Raw genomic sequence first — 22,702 nt, 5'->3', positions numbered from 1 at the left:
TCACCGGGCGGCGATTGAACCGTGGTGAGCATTCAATAGCCAATGTGATATGGTTCGACTAACAAAGGACGCTCGGTGTGACCTCCCTTACAGGAAGCTCACGGGGCCAGCAACATCTCTTGAGTCGCTCATTGGCTCGAGAGCTTAACCTGGCCATGCCAGAAAATCAAACACGCTCTGGCGAAGGTACTACGACAATGATCTAGAAGGCACAACAGCACCATGGTAAGGCAGGTAAACTGATCACATCATGGGAGACGACAATATTGATCCTGGGAGGAGGTTGGATGAATAACTCTGTACCGTAAACGTGGTCGGCTGTGATTGGGCACGCTATGTGAGAGCATTAAACTGTTTGCTGCAAGCTCTTCGCATGTACAGCTGCCACCATGGAATTACAGATTGGCAAGTACCAAGCAATTATTTTGCACTCCTGCTTACACTCTCTCCAACCCCCGCCACGAAAGACAGCAGTGCGACGCTACCAGGTTGAATTTGTTCAAAGAGCCTGGCTTTTCTCTAAACTACGTGTTCACCCCCGTCACAAACATGTACGTGTATCCCAGTCAACGGAGAATCATGAGAGATGCGCTGGCGAGCTTGTCTTCTTCTGGGTAATGTTGCCCCTCAAGTCCATAAAATGTCGTATGTACGCGAATTAGATCTGCTTAATACCCCCACGTGATGGTTAGCGACCATTCTGAGTGTCCGACGTGCAACATCGTGCATCACTGTTCCCAGCAAGCCTCTTCACTTGCATGGTGTAATGCATACATGCATTATCAGACAAACTCCACCGATTTAGCATCGTATGATGGCTCAATGAACTATGCTCGTCACCCTATATTGAGTTTGGTAGCTCCACCCACGCTTAAAAAAACTTCCATTCCATCATTAGACGGCTAACAGGTCACTAGGCGACTAAGATATGGCCTCTATCAAAATCGCCGAGATTTCTCGCAGAGATCCCGAAGATCTCTTCGCGAGAGTCCAAAGATCTCTTCGCGAGAGTATCAATCACCGATGTAAAACATCTATCTTCCTACAACTAGATTGAAGCCTCTATACCTACAATCGCCGTCCCCGGTAGCCCTGCCCTATGGACTCCGCCACAGGCCGCGCAGAGGCAGGTGAAGAAAGACTCTGGTCTCATCTACATAGCCCAGAACGCCGCCCGCCACCCAGAAAGACCGCTTGAACCTTTGTTTCGGGCCTTGTATATCGCACACCCTACGTTCGATATCCAGTCCGTGGATCTCGTGACTGATCGAAACAATATACGCAAGCTCTTGTCATTTGTAAACCCTAGCTTGGATAATAATGGATTGGAGCCCTTTACTATTGAGGTTGAGGTCACGAACGATACTACTATATTCTGCCGTGCGGAGACAACGACGTTCGAGGTCATCGGACCACGCCAATACAAGGGGTTCGGGCATGAGTTTGAGAAGGCGTATACGACGGCCCAGCTGGAGGGAAGCACGGGGCATCATAGGATTATTTCTTACCGACTCGGTGGTATGAAACTGGTGGTGCGCTACGAGACAGACGGATACATTGCGAGACCTTCAAAGGCATCGACAGCATCGACTGACAGTAGGAAAGCGATTCAAGACAGCGACGACATATCCAGCATGCTGAAATTACTATCTCTTTCTCCTCAAAAACCTTCCTATGCGGCCTCGGACAAGTCAGCCTTGAGGATCATAAAAGGAGGCCAAGTCATACCGATTGACTCAACCCTCGAGATCAAAACACGCCCCTCCAAGAGACGTATTGAAATTGACAAAGTTCTTCCGCAGTTGTGGGTATCTCAGACTCCGAATCTTGTCCGTGCCTACCACCGGAATGGTTTGTTTGAGCGACCAGAGGTTGAAGATGTCAGTCTTGAACTTAAAAAATGGGAGACAGACCACCAGATGGATCTCGCAAAATTGGTTATATTGATAAAAACTATTATCTCCGTGGTCAAGGAAAGTGGTGCCAAGGCCGTTATCAGGTATGATGACCAATGCGACAAGTTGGTGGTTTGGAAATGTCAAGATCCGAGAAAAATGTTGCCAGACGACCTTTACTCCAGTTTCAGTGTACAATAGCGGAGAATCTCAGAGGTAAACTCGGATTATAAATAATGATGTGGACGAGACAGGTAAGGTGCTTAACTAATTGGGTTTGTTCTTATGACATTGGCCTTCTGATGGTACCGAATAGATACTCCTCCGTTGCACTTGATTATCTTCGCCGTCATACTGAAATCGCCCACTATCCAAAAGAAAGAAGAGTTAGCCATGGACGTATCCTTCGGGCTTTAACGACTAGGATAGATAATCGTTGTTCGCCATCTCTTCAGACCCCCAAGTCCCTATCACCGGAAGGACCCCTCTTCCGTCGTATCATATCCGGGGAAACTCTGCCCATTTCACTTACCTAGAAAACAATTCTTAACTCTGAAACCTGCTGCCGTCGCATTTTGTTGAACGAATCGACGGTTACGCGGATAAAGAAACATGTGAGCCTGCCCGAAAGGGTGGACAGAGATAAGGAAGGGAAATGGATGAGAGCTTCCTAGATCCGGTTTAGCCTACAGCCTAATAATTATCTTTACAGTCTCTGCGTCTCTTCAGGACCTCACATTTTCGGATCCGTGGTCTCGGAAAAACTTGGGCAGCTCACAAACCCGCACTGGCTACCCACGCTGAAATTAGATGTGTCCCTACCTCGATAAGCTTTGACCTCAGTAATTTATATCACGATGTAGTCTTCCGGCCAACCTCCCTTAAAACAACAAGGCGCACAAAACTATTTCGTCACTGTACCGAGTGCCGTGACATGGTCGCCAGCTGGATTGGTGCCCACAACACACCAACAGCATGCCAATCCCATCAATGTCCGGATACCACAACAGCTGCAGCAGCACCACGCAGCTATTCCAGTGATCCAGCCACGGGAGGTGAACCCAATGCAACATCTAGATCACCAAGGCGCCCAACTGCAACAGCAACACATGATTGAAAGTCTTAAACAACAAATTATGCAAGGACTGCGGCAGGAATTCCACCAAACGGTGCAGGAGAAAGTTAAGGAAGAGCTACAAGCAGCTCAGCAAGAGATGCAGGCGAAATTCAAGGGAGAGCAACAAGCGGTCCGGAAAACAATACACATGAAAGTCAAAGAAGAGGTACGACAAGCAGCCCATATATCTTTGGAGCCGGTTCAGCAGCAACTGGAGGAACAGCGGAGGCAAGAAATGCTGCAGGAGGTGCATCAGGTCATACTGCAATTTCAGCAACCTGTTCAGCAGCTAGTTCAGCAGCTAGTTCAGCAAGAAGTCCCACCACTGGTTCAGCAAAAGATAGCCCATCTCGCTCATCAGGTGCAGATTATAATGCAACAGACATCCTTGGAGGGAGCCCACCGACGAATCCGGGAGCTAGAAGAAAAGATTCAGCAACTGCGCCAGGAAAGTACCCCGTCTGAAAACGCTTCTGTATGATCTATCGGAAGGGAGCTTCCACCGAGAGGGAGACATTGCTACTTGGGGACTGGTAAAGGAAAAATGTTCCAATAGTGTCCATTAACATGTACATTGTAAGATTTGTAAGCACAAAATCTTTTCCGTCTCGCTTAAGCCCACCCAAGGTACGAGACAGTGATTTACAGTGCCCACCAACTACAGTACATTATCCAGCGCTTACCAGAAATCAATCAGTATGACATACTGTGCTATACTCTTGCTTCTTCTTAGTGGAGACCCTGTACCGTAAATAGGTAAAGCTTGGCAATCTATTATGAATTTATTGTGGTTTGGTGCAATTGGTGCTATTTATGGTACAGAGTCTCCATTAAGAAAGAAAAGAGTATAGCACCTGGGCACCGTTTCCTGCAGAATTCTGTACATATAAGACCCGGCACTGAAGAAGTTGCCTAGAAGGAGACATAATTTGAGACGATCAAGAGGAAAGAGTTGATGCTCAAAACGGGTAATAGCTGCAGAAGTTCGGACGTTTCCTGAAGCTATATGGACTGGCAGATGTGCATATTGCTTTCAAATGTCTCGATCAATGCAATGAGGGTAAACAAGTATGATCCGTCGAAACTGGCAGCTGACTTCCCGGCTAAATGCAATGCTGCTCTACAAAGTTGAGAAGCGTGGTATTCGTAAACGGACGCCCCACAGAAATGCGCCAAATTAACAAGACTCGTGGTACAGTTTGTGCCGAAATCAGTTCCACTAATGCAAGGCCTACTGAGCGATGATAAGTGTCGCTTCCAGATTTTCAATTAATCACTCCTTTGGTTCTTTAGGGAACCTACCATGCTCATTCTCGAACCGCTGAGCTTCACTTCCTGCGAATCTTCGTGATGCTGCACCCCAACAGGCATCAGGTATAAGCCCATATCCTTGAAATCCGGCAGTCTTCGGTCGCCGCTACTGCGGGAGTGGGAGGGCGTCATCTTCAGAATACTACCCATATAATAACGGTCATGTGTAATGAGACGGAAAGGCTCGTCTGAAGCTATTTATGCAGGTCTTCATAGCATCCCGGGGCGCTGACGTCCTGCTGGCTTTGGGCAGCGACATATTGGGTTCTCGAAGACGATGGTCAAAACAGACCGAAACAAACTAGACACTGGGTATACGACGGCATCCGCATGAAGACGGTCGACGCTCCCTCATTGCTCGGACTGACAATGAAGTAGTATGACAAGGCATCGTTGTGGGTGCCCGATGTTTTTCGGCCACTTGCCTCAACCAGATGTGTTTACTGGTACCAAGGGAAGACATGAAATCGACGCCTTAAACAAAGGATATGTCTTAAGGTTTGCCAGCTCCCCTTCGTCTGGATGAGGGCGGTTTATAATCCTTGTCGGATGCAGCAGTACGTTCCTCCGCGTGTGCTTCCTGGCGGCGACGCTTTGCTTCATCGTCGGACCTCAATTGCTCAGCCAGAGATGATGATCGTGACTTCCGTTTCTTGACCTAGCGCGTCGACACGATGCCAGGTAGGCCGGCAGCTAACTCTTGTGCTTGGTGAATCTGCTCCGCACGGTTCAGAAGAGTGGTAAGAGTTTCATAGCTTATCGATAGCTCTTTCATCTCATATCCACCGGGAGCAAAATCACCGAGGTTGAGACGGACACACCTAAGTTGATTTGCGGGGCGACCATCTTGCGTTCAGAATACCTAGTAAATTCTAGCGCAATCCTTCTGGTAGGGCAGATGACCTCTTACCTCAGCTTTAATGACTTAGTCAACTTCCAGGACATCAAATTCCTCGCCCTCTTCCTGCACATAAGCTGGATGCCAGAAGGATACTGTAGACTCTTTCCTGTCATATTTGATATCTATGCCAATAATGACCTTGATATTTCTGTTTGAATTCATGATATAATCCAAGGCCAACTTCCTCAGGTTTGCGTTCTGTGAATATGAGACCTCAATAACTACACCAGGATATGCTGCCAAACAATGCTGGAATTGAGCATCCAGTTGACGTTGTAGACATAATTTTGTGTCTACTGATTGTCCATCCTTGGAATTATCCGCACGCAGTAGAATTTGAGAAGATCCTCCATTTGTAATTAGCGCTACAAATTCGCTGGCAGGCCCTCCTTCGTCTACAATGGTCTGAAGTTGCTTGCATACCGTGCCACAGACCAGTCAAAGCCGGATCAATTCGATTTTCTCCTATTGGCTGAATGGGAAGGTGGCGAGTACGATGAGCAGCCTCCGAGATATATCTGCTATACATAGTACAATTGAATGGAAGCTCACAGTCACGTGTTAAGACCTGCCCGTCGGACTCCACCTGATTTTGTTCATCGGAACTTTCTGGGAACTCCAAAAGGTGCAGCAAAGCTGGCTGCGTGGCTATTGCAGACTCGGTTCTTTGATGACATCTGTCCAAGGCGGCCCCTGCATGAGCACGCCTGAGACAATACATCCATTTTTTTTTTTTAAAAAAAAAAAAAAAAAAAAAAGGGAAAGCAGAGACGCGGAGAATTGGCGGATCATGGTGCGGAGATGGGTCCATGCAGCTGGCATTGCAACTTAACCTGCTATAGCAGACCTTCCCCATGACTGAGGCAGCTATGTGAACGCGCCAAAGTCTCTTGTTTGTACATAGAACTAGCAATAGTTAGAGACACCCAGGGCTCACCCCCTGGCGGCCTTTGCCCTGATCAGGGATAGTGGAAAACGTGCAAGTCATGAGCCACGGCCGTAAAATACAGACACACACACACCCTGCACTACCCCAACTTGGTGAGTTACGTCTTTTCAACCTTCTACATGATCAAACTCATCGCATTCTTGCATCAATCCACAGGCTATTAAAACATATTGAACTCGCAAACCATTGTCATGTCGAGTCGACCGACCCTTATCTTCATACCAGGGTCCTGGCATAGACCCACATGCTACGACCCGATCATTAAGCTCCTGGAGCCCAATTTGAGATGCGTCGCAGTGTCTCTTCCCTCGACAGCATATGATCCCGAAGCGACCTTCAAAGATGATCTCGGTGCAGCCCGCGATGCGATTTCCGCTGAGACAAGTAACGGGCGCAATGTCGTTGTCATTGCGCACTCATATGGCGGCTTGGTGGGCAACAGCGCTATCAAAGGCTTCACAAAGCCAAAGGACGCTGATGACAGTCGATCGGGATACGTAATTGGACTAATTCTCATAGCCTCTGGCTTCACCTTGACTGGGCTGTCCTTCATGGATCCATTTTTTGGTCGTCCGCCGCCTGCTTGGCGTGTGAATAACAAGACCGGCTACGCTGAGCTTGTCACTTCCCCACGGGAACTGTTTTACCACGACCTGCCAGAGGAAGAGGCAAAATACTGGGTTTCTCAGCTTACGAGTCAGAGTCTGAAGGCGTTGTTCGAAGGCGGCGAGTACACTTATGCCGGGTGGAAAGACGTGCCGTCATGGTACATTGGGACTGTGGAGGATCGGGGAATACCAGTGCTGGCTCAGCGGATGTCAGTTGGTATGGCGAGAGGAATGGGGGCTAGTGTGGAGCATCGAGAGCTGCAAACGAGCCATTCGCCTTTCCTGAGTCAACCTGGATTGACGGCGGAAATCATTTTGGAGGCCGTTGATGCATTTACCCATTCCAGGAGAGACGAGTCCAAGTCGGCCGTCGACAGAGCTGAAAATGCGATAGTCGTGCCGGGTGCTGCCCTCTTGAAACCATTAACATGGTTCAAATTTGGACTGCCGATGGCCTTTGGCTGTGTGTTGGGCAGATGCATTCTTTTTTTTGGCTGGGGAAGGAGGCTGTGGAGAGCCGGGTTCCGTTGATTGGCATCCCTTCATCAGCGGAGCTTCTAGATGGCTGTGCTGACGTGGGTTATGTTCTTGCGTATATTAGTGACAGAAAGCTCACTACACCTCGCGACCTTGGGCTATATGTGATGTGGTGAATCTGTTTCTGCTGAGTATTATATGGACAATGATCGTATGCTGCCAAGGATTGATATTTCATGCCATTTTGCAAGGGGTTGGCATGTTTGTTGGTTCTTGAGTTAGGATGAGTTTTGGGGGGAGGGAAAACAACAAGGTGGGCAAGGTTATTTTTGGATCTGTAACAATACATGACTATACAGCCTACTCATATTTTTTATGTTTTACATTATTACAATTTAGATTCGGAACAGAGATTTGAATACGGAGATAACCATATTTGGATTAGCGTATCATGTGATTAGGGTTTGAAAGACTATATGTTTCCCAACATGGAAGGCAATAACGGTTGCCACTATTGTATAGTACTGTAACACGACGATGAGCTCCAGCAGGATTTTGCCGGCGGTGTGGAGAGCTCGAGCAGTTCGTTTACTAGCCAGTATCTTTTCGCAGGTGGGCGATATTTCGCATCACTCTTTGCTTGTAGAACGGCTGTTCTTAACATGTTGTGTTAACTGTGCTTGTTAATATCTAGAAAAGTAGGTTAGTGGGGAGAGTCTTTCTATCGCATCAAAGTCAGCGGCGAGATGTTTTCATGTCATTGATAATATAATAAGAAACTGTTATTAAGAAGCTCTAGTAGAATGTTATAAGCGTACTACAGGTATTAAGAGCTTGTGCCAGTGGCATTGACAGATTATAAGACAGTTATGGAAGGCAGAAATTGAATGAAGAGAAATACAGACTTCAAAGAAGTGTGAAAACAGTCTCTCTCAGGCTAGGGAGGATCTGATGAGAGATCGGCCATCCACCACCAATAGAAAAACGCTCGACCGGTGGAATATGTCAAGGCGTAGATGGGTCACGCTGGAATGAAAGTGTAGGCAAACTAGTGACAAGGGTTCAGATAGGCAAAAGAGACACGGTCAATAACTACATGGCATGACATCATGGTAACATCTATGTGACAACAGCTTACCAATGTTATATTACCAACAGGTCGTCTCATTTTGTCAGGTATGTTATGTGGCGGTGCGGAGGAACGTATCGTCGGAGACTGGTTTGTAAGGTAATGTATTTGAATGTAAAGGGGAAACAGCTATCCAGCAATAAGTCACAATTACCACTAGGCCTGCTACTGCCCGCGCATCTATTCTTTCTTGCCCTACTCTGTTGGCACAAAATATGCATAACTCTTACAGAAGTAATTACTTTCGACTTTCTAACAGTTGATACTACGCATGCGTCTGGCGCGCCACTTAGATTAGGAGAGACAAGAGATTCTGTAGCATGTTTATGCATTACTATATCTGGAAGTATTATTAGATGATATGATATCAAACTCCCTTGGAAGTAAAAAGTTTTGGATATAAGCAAAATTAACCTCTGTATAATAATGAGGATATGATATACTAAAGTAACCTGTATACAAGCCTAGCAACGCTTATGATACATGTCTAAGCGGTCTTGACCTTATTGACCACTATACTCGCGGCTAAATTTGCAACCAATGTTTCCTAAGAGAAGCTGTGGATCGGTCCGGAAAATGCCTCTGAAAGGCATGCGCTATCTCTTCAACACGCCCTGCATTCCGCATTAAGACTTTCAGTAACTGGTCCTCTTTCTGGCTGTAAGGTCTAGCCTTCCAAGCCAAGATTTAGGTACTTATAGACTGCTCATGAATCTTTGCTGCGTAAGCTCTTGCTTTGGCTCGCATTAACAGCCCACCTGACACTAGACCTGGCTCTATCTCACTTCCGCTTGTGTACACGTCAGACAAGTTTTGGGTGATCATAGGCAGTTCTGCAACCGCTGACAATTTATCTCTCATTAATCATTGCACCGACTCTTTTCTCAGTGGATTTTGAGGTGACAATGTGGGAAAAATGAGCGTGTTACCGGTCTTGGGGATAGTGTCGCCTTGGGGTTCAGTACTGTCCAGGGCTGGGCCTGCGCACAACATCTGAGATGGGAGATTAATCCCAGGCCTCTCTGCCAAAGAGCTGCTTACCAACTGCTCTCTAAGGTCATACTTATCAAGGCATTAGTGCTTCTCTTCTGGCCAGGATAAGATAGTGGTAGATATATCCAGGACCCGCGGGTTGATTACAGTAACATCAGGAACCGAACTAATTGCTGCGGGGCGAGGACTATTAGTGACATTCATGACATTAGATAAGGCTGAGCAGATACTGTTGTCATCTGGACTTATACAAAGCATTTAGTTAAAGTGCTCACAGTGATTAACTGCTTGGTAGGCCAGATCCATCAGGCACTCTTCATTCTCATGTGCCGCCTCAGCAGGAAGAGGAAACATGGCCTGGTATTGTCTTATAGGAGGTTCCCAGAGGATAATCTTCAGATCCTTTAGACTAGTGTGTGGTGGTGCCAAGGACTTCTTCTGCTGCTTCCGGGGGCGCCTCTCCTGCTTAGGTGGGTTCCGATCTCTAATACATCCCTCATCTATCTCAGAGGAAGGTCGCTTCCTATGGGCTTTCTCAGATGGCACGCAAATAGCCTTGTTGTAATGGTGTACATCATGAAGATGTCCCCAGTAATCCTGTTGATTAGTAGAGATGTAGCTGCAGCTAGAGCACTTTGAAGGCCACAGCCTACGCTTAATATGCTCTTCCAGGTGATTTCTCAGGTCTATGCTTCTATTAAAGGTCCTCATCCTGGTCACAGCATCTTTTTTGTCATCCCACAGACATTCAATACAGTATCCAGCACAGATAGTGGTATTATGAAATACCATCACTTCGTAATGCTGGATGGTCATTGATTAGAGGTGGTTTGCACAATGCTTCTCGAAATCAGGGCTCTCAGCATCATGAAAGGAAAAGCACTCCCAACAATACTTCACCCACAGAAGAGGAATACCCATTATACGGGATTTCTCCCCTCAAATACAGGAATGAATATGGCTGCTTCTTTTAGGTCTCTTCAGACTTCAATAGGTCAGTCATAAGTCCACGCAGAAATGACAGGCGAGGCTTACTCTTCCATAACTTGACTACATCCATGAGCAGGGCATCGCCTTTCAACAGGCTCCCATCTAGGAAGATACACCACGTCATAGTCCCGTTGGCAATGGATTACCAAGTCTTCCACAACTAACCTTTTCAACTCAAACTCAAGAGGTTTATCAGAAGATATAACTTTCACCAGACGGCCCAGCTCAGGCATAACCTCACACCAAGTCCTTTTCTCTGCGGTTTGCTCCCTGTATATTGGACACTCTTTTCCCCTTATTAATATGATCTGATCCCACCGCTCTTAAGCCCATTCCTTTCGGAACCGTTCTAACTCGCGTGCATAGATTCTTTTTCTCTGGGCCCGATACTCAGTGTTTAAGTGTTCATGATCACCAGCGGTCCCTGCATTATTAATCTCAGCCCTTATTTTAACAAGCAGAGCATCCAACTTAAGTTCAAGTTCCTTCTGTATTGGCAACTTGTGAGGAAGGCCTTGTTTATAGAATTGCTTGTAGCCCTAGAAATATTCAATGTGAGTATGATCTGTCTCCTTGCCCCTGGCGGTATTGAGCCTATTAACACCACAAAGGGAAGCAACATAACTTTTAGCTGTTATAGACGTGGACTTATGTCCGAGAAGCTGAGAAGTACTCTGTAGTGTATATTTCTCTGCTTAAACTATTTGTTACTATTTTCCATTGGTGTAATAAGGGCCAGGATCAATAACAAACCCTTGACGGATTCTGCTAGATGGCGGCGGTAATCGTGAATGGTGGGAGTATTAAGATAGATTTTCCGGAGAATCTGGTGGAAAGCTCCCTGGTATTATTCCTTTAACAGTGGATCCTCGCTGACTCCTTTCACTGTTGTGTATCTAATAATGCACTAATTTAAAGCCTCCTTATTCCACCTGAGTAGAAGCTGATTAAGCCCAGCTGGGATCACTTACTCAAAGAAATCCGCGGCAGATGAATAGCCTGAGAGAGCACCATCAGTGATAGTAAGAGTGAGCAGAAAAAGTGCTCTAGCATAAATGGGCTCATCACAGTCCCATATTGCAGCACTAAGTCTGAGGATCTAACAGTCAGCTTCTAAAATATCAAATAAAGAAAGAATAGATGGTCTAACTTAACATACACTTTATTATTAGGGTCTATGTTGTTCTTTACCCAGTGCTAATCAAGTTGATATCTAATCTTCTAAGGAGCACTGACAGTACAAAACAGGATAAGTTAAATATGCTATACATGTGAGCATTTAACACGAAGCTGTAGATATAAAGCACCCTTACCTTATAACACAGGCCTTGTTCAGCTTTGTCCTTGAACTTAGGGCAAAGCACAGCTACCCTTGCACCTGTGCAAAAGTACAGGAGAGTAGCGAAATGGAATTATACCCAAAACCTCCCAGACATGAAAATTAGGTCATCATCTGCCCAATGAGTCCTCATCCCATGTTCAAAATCACCAGGGTTAACATTATATTTAGGCTTCTCAATTACTTTAATAACCTTATCTACCACTAAATCTTTCTTAATCCACTGCTAAAGTCAGATGACACTGCATTCATCATGGGAAGGTTAGCTCATGTGGTAAAGCTCAGAGGCATCCTATTTAGGGATGCACTTTCTGGTTTCAAGGGCAAACCCAGGAACGAATTCTTGGGCTCAGATAAGAGTCATCTTCATGGTAGGCCGTCCTTGGGGGTCGAGGTGCCCTTTGTAGAATTGATGTACCATCAGAATAGTTGCTTAAGCTCCTGGAGCGTTGGGACTAGATGTTCCTTGCTAACTTTATAGCCCTCAGGCATTCCCTTCTATGCAACTAGGAAACTATCAAGCTTATTTAAGCTTATGTAGTTCTAATATAATAGAGCATAGATACTCACTCCTCATACATGCGCACCCATTTACTATAATCCTCTTTCATTACTAGAGATGCTCTACTCCAGCTCTGTTAAGCATCCTTCTCTAAATAGGTATTTAGATCATAACCTCGCTGCTCACGAAGTTGATGGCACTGCTCTCATCTTCTTACTTTACAGGCAGCCTTTCAGGCAGCCTTCCGAGCATCAGAAACGCCGGCCATATTGGAAGACTAAAACGGAAATAAAAGTGGTAACAGAATATAGGGGACAGCGCCAGTGAAAGTATAATTAACAGAGGACCTAGAAAGTTGAAATTCCCCCGTTGGCAAGCTTGGGAAAATATCATTATATACCTGCGTAACATGGGGGGCCAGGGAAACACAGGGTAATCCTCCGTTAGGTTTGATTGCTTGTGATCCATCAGAGCCTACCACTTATTCTGTTGTGAGACTATGATGAACAAAGACCAGGCTAAGACATAATCCCCCATGGCCTTTGTGATGCCCTCATGGAAGTGATGGTGGATCTCATAGATCTCCCTAGTTTTAGGATGTATGCGGTTTAGAGAGCACAAAATAGTCACATGATTTACTACATGGATGGGAGCTTGAGCTGCCCTGGATTACGAGTACACAGGTCACCTGGACGCGTCCCGTTGCCAAGGTGGACTGTAACTAACCATGTATCAAAGTAACAGCATACCTTACCCATACCACGCCTGTTTTTATTACGAACCAAAATTTCCTTTCATACTCCATACACTTATAATATACCCGCAATCGATTTTAAACCAGTTCTTAACCAGTTTATATTATACAAGAACAAGACATACAACAGCAAGGGCTATAAGCAGTTATAGAGTAGTTAAGAAGCAATTCCTATATCTCACTTGTCATTTGCCGGAGTCTTTCCCGTCTTTCCATAAGTTCTAACTCCTTCTCTTCATTCTTTAGCTGCATATCCCGGACTTCTTCCTCACCTTTTTTAATTTCGATTTCTACCTTTTTAAGCTCATTCTCTTCTCTTTTGAGCCGAAGTTCAATCTCCCTTATTTCGAGAGCTTGCCGTTGTTGCTCAAAAGATAGCGCATTCCTTGACGCAACATGATGCAGGCTTTGGGAAGAAGAAACAGATCTAAGTAGTCAGTAATCAGTTATAAAGCGATTATGAGTGCACATACTGGCGAGACTGTGATTGAGATCGTTGAGGAACTTCTAACTGAGGTGAAGATAAGCGTGTTGAGGATGAGCAGCGGCGTTTTTGAGATTCTGCTTGGTTTATAAGTGGTTAGTAACTACTTATATATAATCAGGGAATGTACATATAGAGATATATACCTTCACGAGACATATGCCTCAAGTAATTGGTCTCCATATTAGCTGTGCGATATGAATGGTGAATACCGAAATCAATACGATTAATGTATTGACTGATATCCTGCTTATCAAGTTTCGCAGAACTATAAGGTGGTTAGGACTCGTTTTGGATCAACTGGTTTTCAATTGCTTGTTAACCAGTTAAAAGACAGTAAGCACTTACTTTTGGATTGCTCTAGTCAGTGTCAGGCGTTTCCCTGTGGCATTTGCTTTATGGTGAGATTGTTCAGCAGAATTAGTATTATTTCGAATAGAATCATAAATGAAAGCCGGAATGTTAGAGCAATTTTTATTTAGCCCAGCTTTAATGATCGGTTGCTTTTTGTGATCAGCCCAGGCCTTGACTTTTGAGTCTTCATGTTCTAACAACTAGTTAGAAAGTGTTTTAAAACCAGTTATCAACCACTTACCAGCTAGAAGATTGCATAGTTGGTCATAGTCCTCTTCAGACCTGCAATCAATTAAATTAGCCATACGGCTCCAAACTCCTGTACCTCGAGCAACACTCCCAACAGCTTCAGTAATTGTCCGGAAAAAGTGGACTTGGCAGAATACAATAATCCCTTTGAGTTGCCATAGTATTGGATGATGTTGAGGGTCGATCTCTTGAAGGTACTGTCCAAGACCTTAACTAGTTAGTTATGAAGTACTTCTCAAGCAGTTAATGAATAATCACCTACCAGTATATTGTTTTGAATCCATATCAACAACAATCCCATAGATCCCAGAGGAATGAAGAGAATGGAATTTAACAGACTGACCAGTTGCCTTCTGAATTAGAGTAAAGGCTCTTTTAAATAGAAGGTAATAACCTTCTGTTGTTTCTTGGTTGGTAAAAACTTGAAGGAGTGTGATAACTAGGATCAGTTATAAACCAGTTAGTGAGTGCTTGATAAATATTTTATAACTACCTGTAAAGTACATGGGAAATTATGAAGACTTACTCTTCCCATGTGAATGAAGATATGTCGCAAAGACAACTTCATTCATTCCTTTTTCTCGAATCCGCTTGTACGACATGTCAACTTTAAAAGAAGTCAACTTCCTCAAGACCTGTATCTGCTCTTTGAAAGCACACAGAATCATTATCCCATGAGGATCATGATACTTTTCCTGGATGTAGTCCTAGAACCAGTTAATAAGTAGTTGCTAAGTGGTTCAAAACCACCTTACCTTTATGAAAGGATGGGTATTATACAAGTAAATAACCCCGTTAAAGTTTTGTCCTGCTGGATATGAAAGAAGACGCTGCTTTTGAATAATTGCAGAAATGCGGTCTGTATTTGTGAAAGCTGAATGTACTTCAGCTGGTGTGAGTACACCATATTCTTGACAAAAAGCTTCTAGCTCAGGACTGCGAAGAAATTGAGCTTAACATTAGTTAGAAATTGTTTTCAAAGCGATTGATAATTGGCTTAGAATTAGTTTAGTCTTACCCAGTGTCAAGCTTGGGTTTCTCATTCTCCTGATTATGTCTTGAATGCCTCGTAGTATAAGCTCTGGTGGCTTATGAGGTGGAGGTGGAGGATGTTGATGAATACCATGCGAAGTAAATAAAATATAAGGAGCTGCCTGGATATTAACTGGCACTAGTGCAGTAAAAATAACACCGCACTTTAGATGTTGTAGTTTACCAGGGCCTTGTATATGATCATAATCTATAACTAGTTAGTAACTGGTTATTAACCAGTAAACAATCAGTTTAGAATCACTCACCACAATACTTTCGTCTTGATGTTAGTGGCTTAATCACACCACAATCCTCTCGAGATGGTAGAATTGAATCATTAAATAATCGTTCCAGAAAGTCAAGATCAATAGTAGTATGACCTTTAACAGAGCTATGATAATGCTTTGAAAGAAAGTTTGGTGATTCATTTACACATCCAATGTACGGATGGTATTCATTGTTCACATCCTATTTGAAGTAGTTAGAAAAGAATTTTGAATTAGTTACTAAGTAGTTGTATATTACTTACAGGATAGAAATGCCTCTTGAACTTTGGCGCGCAGGTTGGAAGTTGTTCAAGGCATGCCTTTTGTCTCTCGAAGAAAATTTTTTTTGAACAATACAGACTATAGGTTTTAGAAAGTGAGTAAGTAGCTAGTAAGTACTCAATAAGTGCTTACCTATACGCATTCCGCTTGCGAATATCTTGTTCAATTGGGTTGATATTCTCTTGTATATCTTTGATTTCCTGCCATGTTGCCTCATCTAAAAAAGTATGGTGCAGCAGGCGTAGATCTGGTTTTAGATATTCACATACTAGAGCTCCAGAACATTTCCATATCCATTTCTTAACTGGGCAGTTCAAAAAGGATGATTTAATATTCTTTCTTGCACCTTGGACACTCGCTCGAGAATATTGAATCTTTGAATTGGTTAGTAAGAGATTTGCAAGCACTTGATAAGTACTTACGTCTTTGACTAATTGCTCTGCTTCTTCTTGAGAGTAGTTATTCACTGGAATAACATAGGTATATCCATTCGGATCTGTCCTTGGATACTCTGGCAAATTATTTGTGTATTCAATATACAGTGTTTGAAGTGGATGAGTTTTTGCGTCTGTTAACTGAGTAAAGCAGCTTGGCTGGGCCTAGGTTGTTGAAAATCAGTTAGTAAGTACTTGAAAAGCAGTTCTGATTCTTACCTCTTCATTCTCCTCTTCGTTCAAGGAGACATCATCTATTTCACCACAGTTCATTGAGAGAGCCTCTGAATCCATATTATCAATACAGACGCAGTAACTAATCAGTTAATAAGTGGTTTTGAGTTTAAATCAATGTGCAGATAATTGCGGAGGAGAAATTGAAAACGAATTTCATGGTATGCATTACAGTATTTAAATGTTGACCTGGGAGGTTGGGAGTGCCAAGACAGGTGGGGCGTCCACCTCATCTTTTTCAAGGTCCACCTGACCTGTAACCTGCCTGGATTACTCAGGTAGCATGTTGACAGGATCAGTGAGTAATCCAGGAGCTGCCAGAGAGGTTGGTGCGTGCTCAGTGTGTGCTCAGTGAGTGTTCAATGAGTGCCCGGAGTGCTCAGGGCGGCCTCACGCGCAGCCCTCATAAAAGCGGCGGCACCCGTATCGGGCAATCGAACGGGAATTGCAAAAAAACAGTTCAGTTATAGACATCTATCGTTATCTGGACATAGTTGACCGATCCTCCGCACCCAAAATGATGATAAGTGCGGAATATATCTTAACCAAGACCAGCCGTTCAAGTATCATATCATGTCATTCAACTACAACCTACCATTCCCCAAGAGATAAATAAAGCAGGAATATATAGGGTTGTTAACAAGGTATGAGAACCCCTAACTTCTCTGATTACACCATAGTCCGATATCGAACCAGAGAACTCAACTTTACCACCAAACCAAACCCTCAAACCAGGATATCATAAAGGTAGAGAATCAAAACGCGCTTCTCCGTAAGTTGTCATAATGACCGTAGGCCAAATCCTGTCTGCCATCAGCAAGCATCCATCATCCAAAACTGATCCAAAGGATACTATACATCTACATCACCGTGCAAATGCAGCAATCGCACTCTTCATCCCCACAGTCACATCCAAAGCACGGTTTCGAGACGGTCTTGATGGGTTTCTTGATGGACGACCCGGAGGCTGAGGACGGAAGGGTCCAGTTGATGGGTGAGGAGAAGGACGAGGCGGCCATTTTGCGGTGGATGGAGTAGAGTGCTATGACGTCGCCAGTAAAGTCAGTAAAAATGAGCGCCGCTGTTGATGATCACAGAAGCAAATTTCACAATGTAGATAGGATTCAGATTCGCTTACTGTTGTTATTGTCACAGTTAGGCTGAAGAGAGGGAGGGAGGTGAGATCAGAATCGTGACAATGCCTAAGAGTCGGTCTGAAGTTGGAGAAGTCAGGAATAAATAGTAACTACTGACAGGCAGCTAAATTCTGGCACCAAATTAAGAAAGATTCAATCAGATGAACATTACTCCGAACTCCAAAGGAGTAATTAACTCTGTCTATCAACCCAATGATTCCCAAGCAACAGGCCCGACCAACGATTCGTCACTACCTTACCGACCGTTGAGATAACCAACCTCCATGCGTAGAACCAGGTCGAACCATCGAAGTAGCTCTGCGCATGGTCCAGCACCCGATCGTGTCACTTGTTGACGGCCTTCTTCATCTTGCAGATCGCTACCTTATTCTGCCCTTCCACACACGTCATTGGCACACTGGTGCAAAGGACGAAGGACATACGATTCAGATGAGGGTTCTACCAGATGGTCTACACGGATAAATCAAGAATAATGATGGCGAGGTAAATAGTCCTCTGACCAGGGATAGATCTTCAAGTCCAACGATATTTACAGACAAACTTTTTTTCTTTCCAGTTCATAAATCATCGCACGTACCCAAACCATAGTGTCTAAATGATTTTCTTTCCTGCTCAAGGTCTCATCATTTGGAAACAATGAGGGCGCGAACCCTCATTGTGCTCCGGGGTATCGTCTAAGTCATCCATAATGTCCTGCTTTTGTGGCGTAGGCTCTATTCATTAGGTATTCGGTATGTTTCGTTGTGAAGTCATCAAGCCGTTAATATTCAGATGTCGTGCAAGGTGATTACAGCTGCTCAACCCAGGGGGCAACGCCGGGCTGCATCTGGTTCAGCCACTTGACGAGCTCGATGAGCTCGGCACGGCGCTCGTCCTCAAGCTGGTCCGAATCGCCACAAAGGACAGACTGGAAGATGGGCAGGAACTGCGGGGTGAGCTCCCGGATGTTAGGGTCTTCCCACTTGTCTACAAGCTAGTCAGTAACGTTCTTGCTCGTTCCGAATAAGGTGGGATCACATACACAGCTGGCAGATCATGCGGTACAGGGGCTCGTTCTCCTCGTAATCGTTCTTCAGGGGGAGGATGGAGACGAGGACGGGGAGAACCTCCTTGAGAGGGATGGCCTCACGGTGCTTGAGGATCATCCGGCTGAGACAGCCAGTAGCGTTGTCCTGAAGGCGAGAGACCTTCAACTGCAGACACGACTCCAACCGGGAAAGGATGGTAGGATACTCCTTGACGATCTCGGCGTCTGCGGTGGAGTGCTCGACAAGACGGCCAACGGCATAAGCAGCATTGGACTTGGTCTGAGGATCCTCATCACCCAGGCGGTGGATGAGCAGCTTCAGGAAAGGACGAGTGAACTGAGTGACACCAGCGCCCATACCGTTGATGCACTCGGCAAGGACACCAACGGCGGTGGCACGCTCCAGAGCCTCAGTGCTACCGGCGTAGCGCAGGATGGTCTTCTCGAACACCTTCCAGAGCTCGGCGAAGCTCTCGCCCAGAGCGGCAGCGAGACCGGAAACAACGTCGAGGGCAGTGTCAACAACAACCCAGTCGAACTCAGAAGTCTCCTCACCGGCCTCGAGAGACTCCTCTTCGGGGCCAAACTCGAGCTGGCAAGGGTGCTTCTTCGTGATGATGTCGGTGACCATCTGGATGACGTTGTGCAGAGTGGTCTCGTTGGCAATCAGAGAAGGACCGCAGTAGCGCAAGTTCTCAGCCATGTTACGGTTGATGTCGGCGACAGTAGCCCTATGTCAAATGGTCAATACCAATCAAAAATTGACATGAAAACAATAAGAGCAGTGAAATCAAGGTCTCAGGTTTCGTTGGAAAGAATCGTGTTTCACATCACGCACGCATTTTGCGTGTCTGAGTGAGCTGGGTAAACGAGTGTATTCATCATTTGAATCGGCATGCTTGTGCAAAGCAGCCATCGAGTAATATGCAGAAAGAAAAGAAAGAGGATATACATACCGATCATCTTCCTCAGTCCACATCTTGATGGTAGCGGTCATCAGAATTTCACCAAACTTCTTGACCTCCTTGGCGGGCTCGACCTGCAGAGGCAGACCAGGCTTCCACTTAGCCATCTGGCCGGTCTCTTCGGCAATAGCGAAGAGCATCGCGTACGAGCGGTGCAGAGTGCTAATGGTGCTGCGACGAACACCCTCGTAAGGGTGCTCAGCAAGAGGCAGGACCTGCTCAATGGTCTTCTCGAAGTAAGGCAGGTAGGCGCTCTTGGTGTGCGTGACGAGATCACCAATGACCTCGACGGCGATCTCCTTCTCCAGGGACAAGGGGGTCGTGGCGGTAATGTCGTCCCAAGCATCCTCGTCATCGAGATCAACATCCTCGATACCGCCATCCTCTCCAACGGGCTCGTCATCATCGTCGGCACTGGCAACCTTGACCTTGCGGCCAGCGATAATCACCTCTTGGCCAACAAGATCCTTGGCAGCCTCACCAAGAGATACATCCAGGTCAGTCTCGTCCTGCTCAATGCAAGCGAAAAGGCCCTTGACCACACCATCGAGGAAGGGAGCAAAGTGCTCTCCATAAACCTTGGACATGGCTCCCCAGAAGATGTAGGTGCTCTCCTTGAGGCGGGAGTGGTCGAGGTGAAGTGCCTCCTCGGTGGCGCGCATGAGGGGCTCGACGTAGGGTTGGTAACGCTCTGCACCGGCAGCAGCGGACATTTCACCCATCGCGTCGGTGACACTAGCGCGCAGGTCCAATTCCTCCTCACTGTCCTTGACGGTAGCAAACTCCTGCAGGAGGTGCATGGACTCGTCGAAGTAGGGGAGGAAAGACTCGCCGGCAGAGGAGGCAAGGGAGCCCAGAGCTCCGGCAGTTAAGCCCTTGATTCTGAAGTCAGGGTGCTTGAAGAGCTTGTGCAGAATGGGAACGAGCTCGCCCTGGTAAGGAGCGACGTCCTTCTCGTCCAAGCCATCAACAACGGCATCAATGGCGCTGATACCGGCCTTCATGATATCAATAGTGGGGCCATCCTCCTCGCCCTTGTATTCCTGCATAGCGCTGGCCAAGTTCTTGAAAAGCAGAGGCATGAGCTTTTCGTGCTCAGCACTGAGATCTTCAGCGAGGTCATCGGCAAGACGAGCCACAGCATGCAAAGAGGCTTGGCGGACCTTGGGCTCGGGATCAGCGAGCAGCTGCAGAACCATGGGGAAGATGTCCTTCATCTGAGTGCTGATGAAGTCAGGAGCGCCCTCAACACACATTCCAAGAGCCATGATACCGGCCCGGCGGTAGTCAGGGTTGCTGTTGTTGAAGTACTGGCCCAGAGCGTGAAGAAGGGGCACAACAACTTGGCTGGGAGGTAGACTCTGGGCGAGCATATCAAGCAGGCCAAGAGCGGACCGGGCGGGAGTGATATCGTCATCGTCCGAGGAAGTGTCACCGAGCTCGGTGACGATGTGCAGGGCGGTGCGGGTGAGTTCCTCGCCAATACGCATGCCCTGGATCTTGAGCTTACGGTACTGAACGCACTGCATGAGGAAGCTGATGGCCTGAGTACGAGTATCCTCGTCGACCTCGGTGTTGGCAGCAAGCTCGTTCATGAAGATAACAAGGTCCTTAAGGTGGACAGTCAGGAGGGCAGGGTCACAGCCAAGGAGAGTCTGGAAGACCTCAAAGGCCTGCATAACACGGTCCTCCTGCTTCTGGTCGATCGAGTCCTTCAGAACAGCGACCATGGAGGGAACGATATCCTGGAAGGCCTTGACGGGACCAACATCCTCCTCGGAGTCAAGGTGCATGGCAAGCTTGCTCAGGGCGAGAAGGGTGTTGACGCGGACTTCCTCGCTCTCAGGGTCGCGGATGGTCTTGTTGAACAGGGCAAAGAGGTCCGAGAACTTCTCCTCGAGGCTCTCACCTAGAGTCTCCAGAATGGTAAACAGAATGTAGATAGCCACACCACGCTCATCCTTGTTGCCACTGTTACCAGCCTGCACCAGGAAATTGGGCAGCTCGGCCCACTCGCCGTCGTTCAGGTCGACCCGAGCGACAGCAGAGATGATCCGGGCAATGGAGTGACGGACGAGTGAGGAGCCCTCGCTCATCGTCGAGCGTAGCAGCTGCTCACGGATCTGAGGCTTCTGGGCACTCTGGACCGAAACCCAGTGCTTGTTGACCAACGAGCGAGCCTCGACAGCGGCCAGCTGCCTCAGATTGGGATCCTCATGACCGGTGGCGATCTGAATAAGGAGAACGAGAGATTCAGGCTTGTTGTAGAACTCGCGCTGGAGGATACCGGTTGCTTCCTTGACGTTGCCCTGGGCAGCTATTGCGTTCTCGTCAGCATCACACCCATCTTTCCAAAGTCACTCTCGGGTTCATGGACGCTACTCACGGTTCAGAACAATCTGAAGCTGCTGCAGGAATCTTTGCTGATCCATGATAGAAATATGAATAGAACTTTTGTGGGAAAAAAATATGTACGCCTCTCAAAAGTGGGGTGTCCCAACCCTTCTTTAATAGCAAGAAGGGATTCTCGTACGACTAATTGAGCTGCCTGCACGGAGACAAACAGCTCAAGGGGGTATCACAGAAACAAAAGAAAGGATAGAAACACCAAGAAAGGAATGAGGAGTAAAAAGAAAGGAGAGATGAGGGACACTCAGGAGGAGAAGAAGATAAGAGGGAGGGAAAAAAAAGTTCTCACTAAGGGGTGGGTTGTTTGGATAATTTTTCTCCTGGTCCCTCCGCTTTTACTTTCTTCAGGCTAGCGGCATTTGCTATCACGTGCTCTGTGCCGCTCTGGTTGATCATAAACAGAGAACGGAGTAGACAGGTAAGACCGTAAGAAGTACCAACTGACTGGAGTAACATGGTCGCTGCCCAACCAAAGACCAATAGAATCTGGGTATGGTTCCCATTTCCAGGATGGTCTTCATACAGAAGGTTGTGCGTTGTCTGTCAGCTTAAGGTCGATGGCACAGAGAACAATGCTAGTAAATGTTGTGATTGACTGTTATATTATTATCATGTCACTGTTCATAGTACTCTTTCAACTATCGTCTATCAGCTACCAGTATATAGTTGCATGACACTCTAGTGTTTCAGGCTGAGGTACGAGAAACGAGGAACGAGCAAGTGGTGTCAATGAAAATTGAATAGCAAAAGTCAAGAATTGTAAACCAACCCCGCATAATCCTGTACTCCATCTCTTGCCCGAAAGATGCATCAATATTCCTCAAGAGACTTACCAAATAAAGGA

General features: G+C 46.2%; 6 protein-coding genes across 6 annotated transcripts, besides 2 other annotated features; 3 read left to right on the top strand and 3 right to left on the bottom strand.

Annotated features, from left to right (window-relative positions):
- Positions 1-928: 928 nt before the first annotated feature.
- Positions 929-2,096, top strand: NFIA_055760 (uncharacterized protein; the record flags this gene model as incomplete). The annotated part of the gene is made up of 2 exons (XM_001258123.1): positions 929-1,025; positions 1,060-2,096. 2 exons carry the CDS (start codon positions 929-931, stop codon positions 2,094-2,096), a joined length of 1,134 nt encoding a protein of 377 aa, XP_001258124.1.
- A 1,197-nt stretch (positions 2,097-3,293) lies between these two features.
- Positions 3,294-3,324: a microsatellite.
- Positions 3,325-5,960: 2,636 nt separating this feature from the next.
- Positions 5,961-5,982: a microsatellite.
- A 382-nt stretch (positions 5,983-6,364) lies between these two features.
- NFIA_055750 (alpha/beta hydrolase) lies at positions 6,365-7,312 on the top strand (the record flags this gene model as incomplete). The annotated part of the gene is made up of 1 exon (XM_001258122.1): positions 6,365-7,312. The coding sequence occupies one exon, from the start codon at positions 6,365-6,367 to the stop codon at positions 7,310-7,312; it is 948 nt and encodes a 315-aa protein (XP_001258123.1).
- A 2,326-nt stretch (positions 7,313-9,638) lies between these two features.
- Positions 9,639-10,091, bottom strand: NFIA_055740 (uncharacterized protein; the record flags this gene model as incomplete). Its single annotated transcript, XM_001258121.1, has 1 exon — positions 9,639-10,091. One exon carries the CDS (start codon positions 10,089-10,091, stop codon positions 9,639-9,641), a length of 453 nt encoding a protein of 150 aa, XP_001258122.1.
- A 4,004-nt stretch (positions 10,092-14,095) lies between these two features.
- Positions 14,096-14,654, bottom strand: NFIA_055730 (uncharacterized protein; the record flags this gene model as incomplete). The annotated part of the gene is made up of 2 exons (XM_001258120.1): positions 14,096-14,265; positions 14,579-14,654. 2 exons carry the CDS (start codon positions 14,652-14,654, stop codon positions 14,096-14,098), a joined length of 246 nt encoding a protein of 81 aa, XP_001258121.1.
- Positions 14,655-17,085: 2,431 nt separating this feature from the next.
- NFIA_055720 (uncharacterized protein) lies at positions 17,086-17,338 on the top strand (the record flags this gene model as incomplete). Its single annotated transcript, XM_001258119.1, has 2 exons — positions 17,086-17,105; positions 17,149-17,338. 2 exons carry the CDS (start codon positions 17,086-17,088, stop codon positions 17,336-17,338), a joined length of 210 nt encoding a protein of 69 aa, XP_001258120.1.
- Positions 17,339-18,244: 906 nt separating this feature from the next.
- NFIA_055710 (putative importin beta-4 subunit) lies at positions 18,245-21,881 on the bottom strand (the record flags this gene model as incomplete). The annotated part of the gene is made up of 4 exons (XM_001258118.1): positions 18,245-18,423; positions 18,479-19,215; positions 19,441-21,766; positions 21,836-21,881. The coding sequence occupies 4 exons, from the start codon at positions 21,879-21,881 to the stop codon at positions 18,245-18,247; spliced, it is 3,288 nt and encodes a 1,095-aa protein (XP_001258119.1).
- Between the last annotated feature and the right edge of the window lie 821 nt (positions 21,882-22,702).

This window comes from Aspergillus fischeri, genomic scaffold (assembly GCF_000149645.3).
Source record: "Aspergillus fischeri NRRL 181 1099437636266 genomic scaffold, whole genome shotgun sequence".
Lineage (NCBI taxonomy): Eukaryota > Fungi > Ascomycota > Eurotiomycetes > Eurotiales > Aspergillaceae > Aspergillus > Aspergillus fischeri.
Note: the sequence above shows the minus strand (reverse complement) of the source record. Positions and strands in the feature narration are given on the sequence as shown.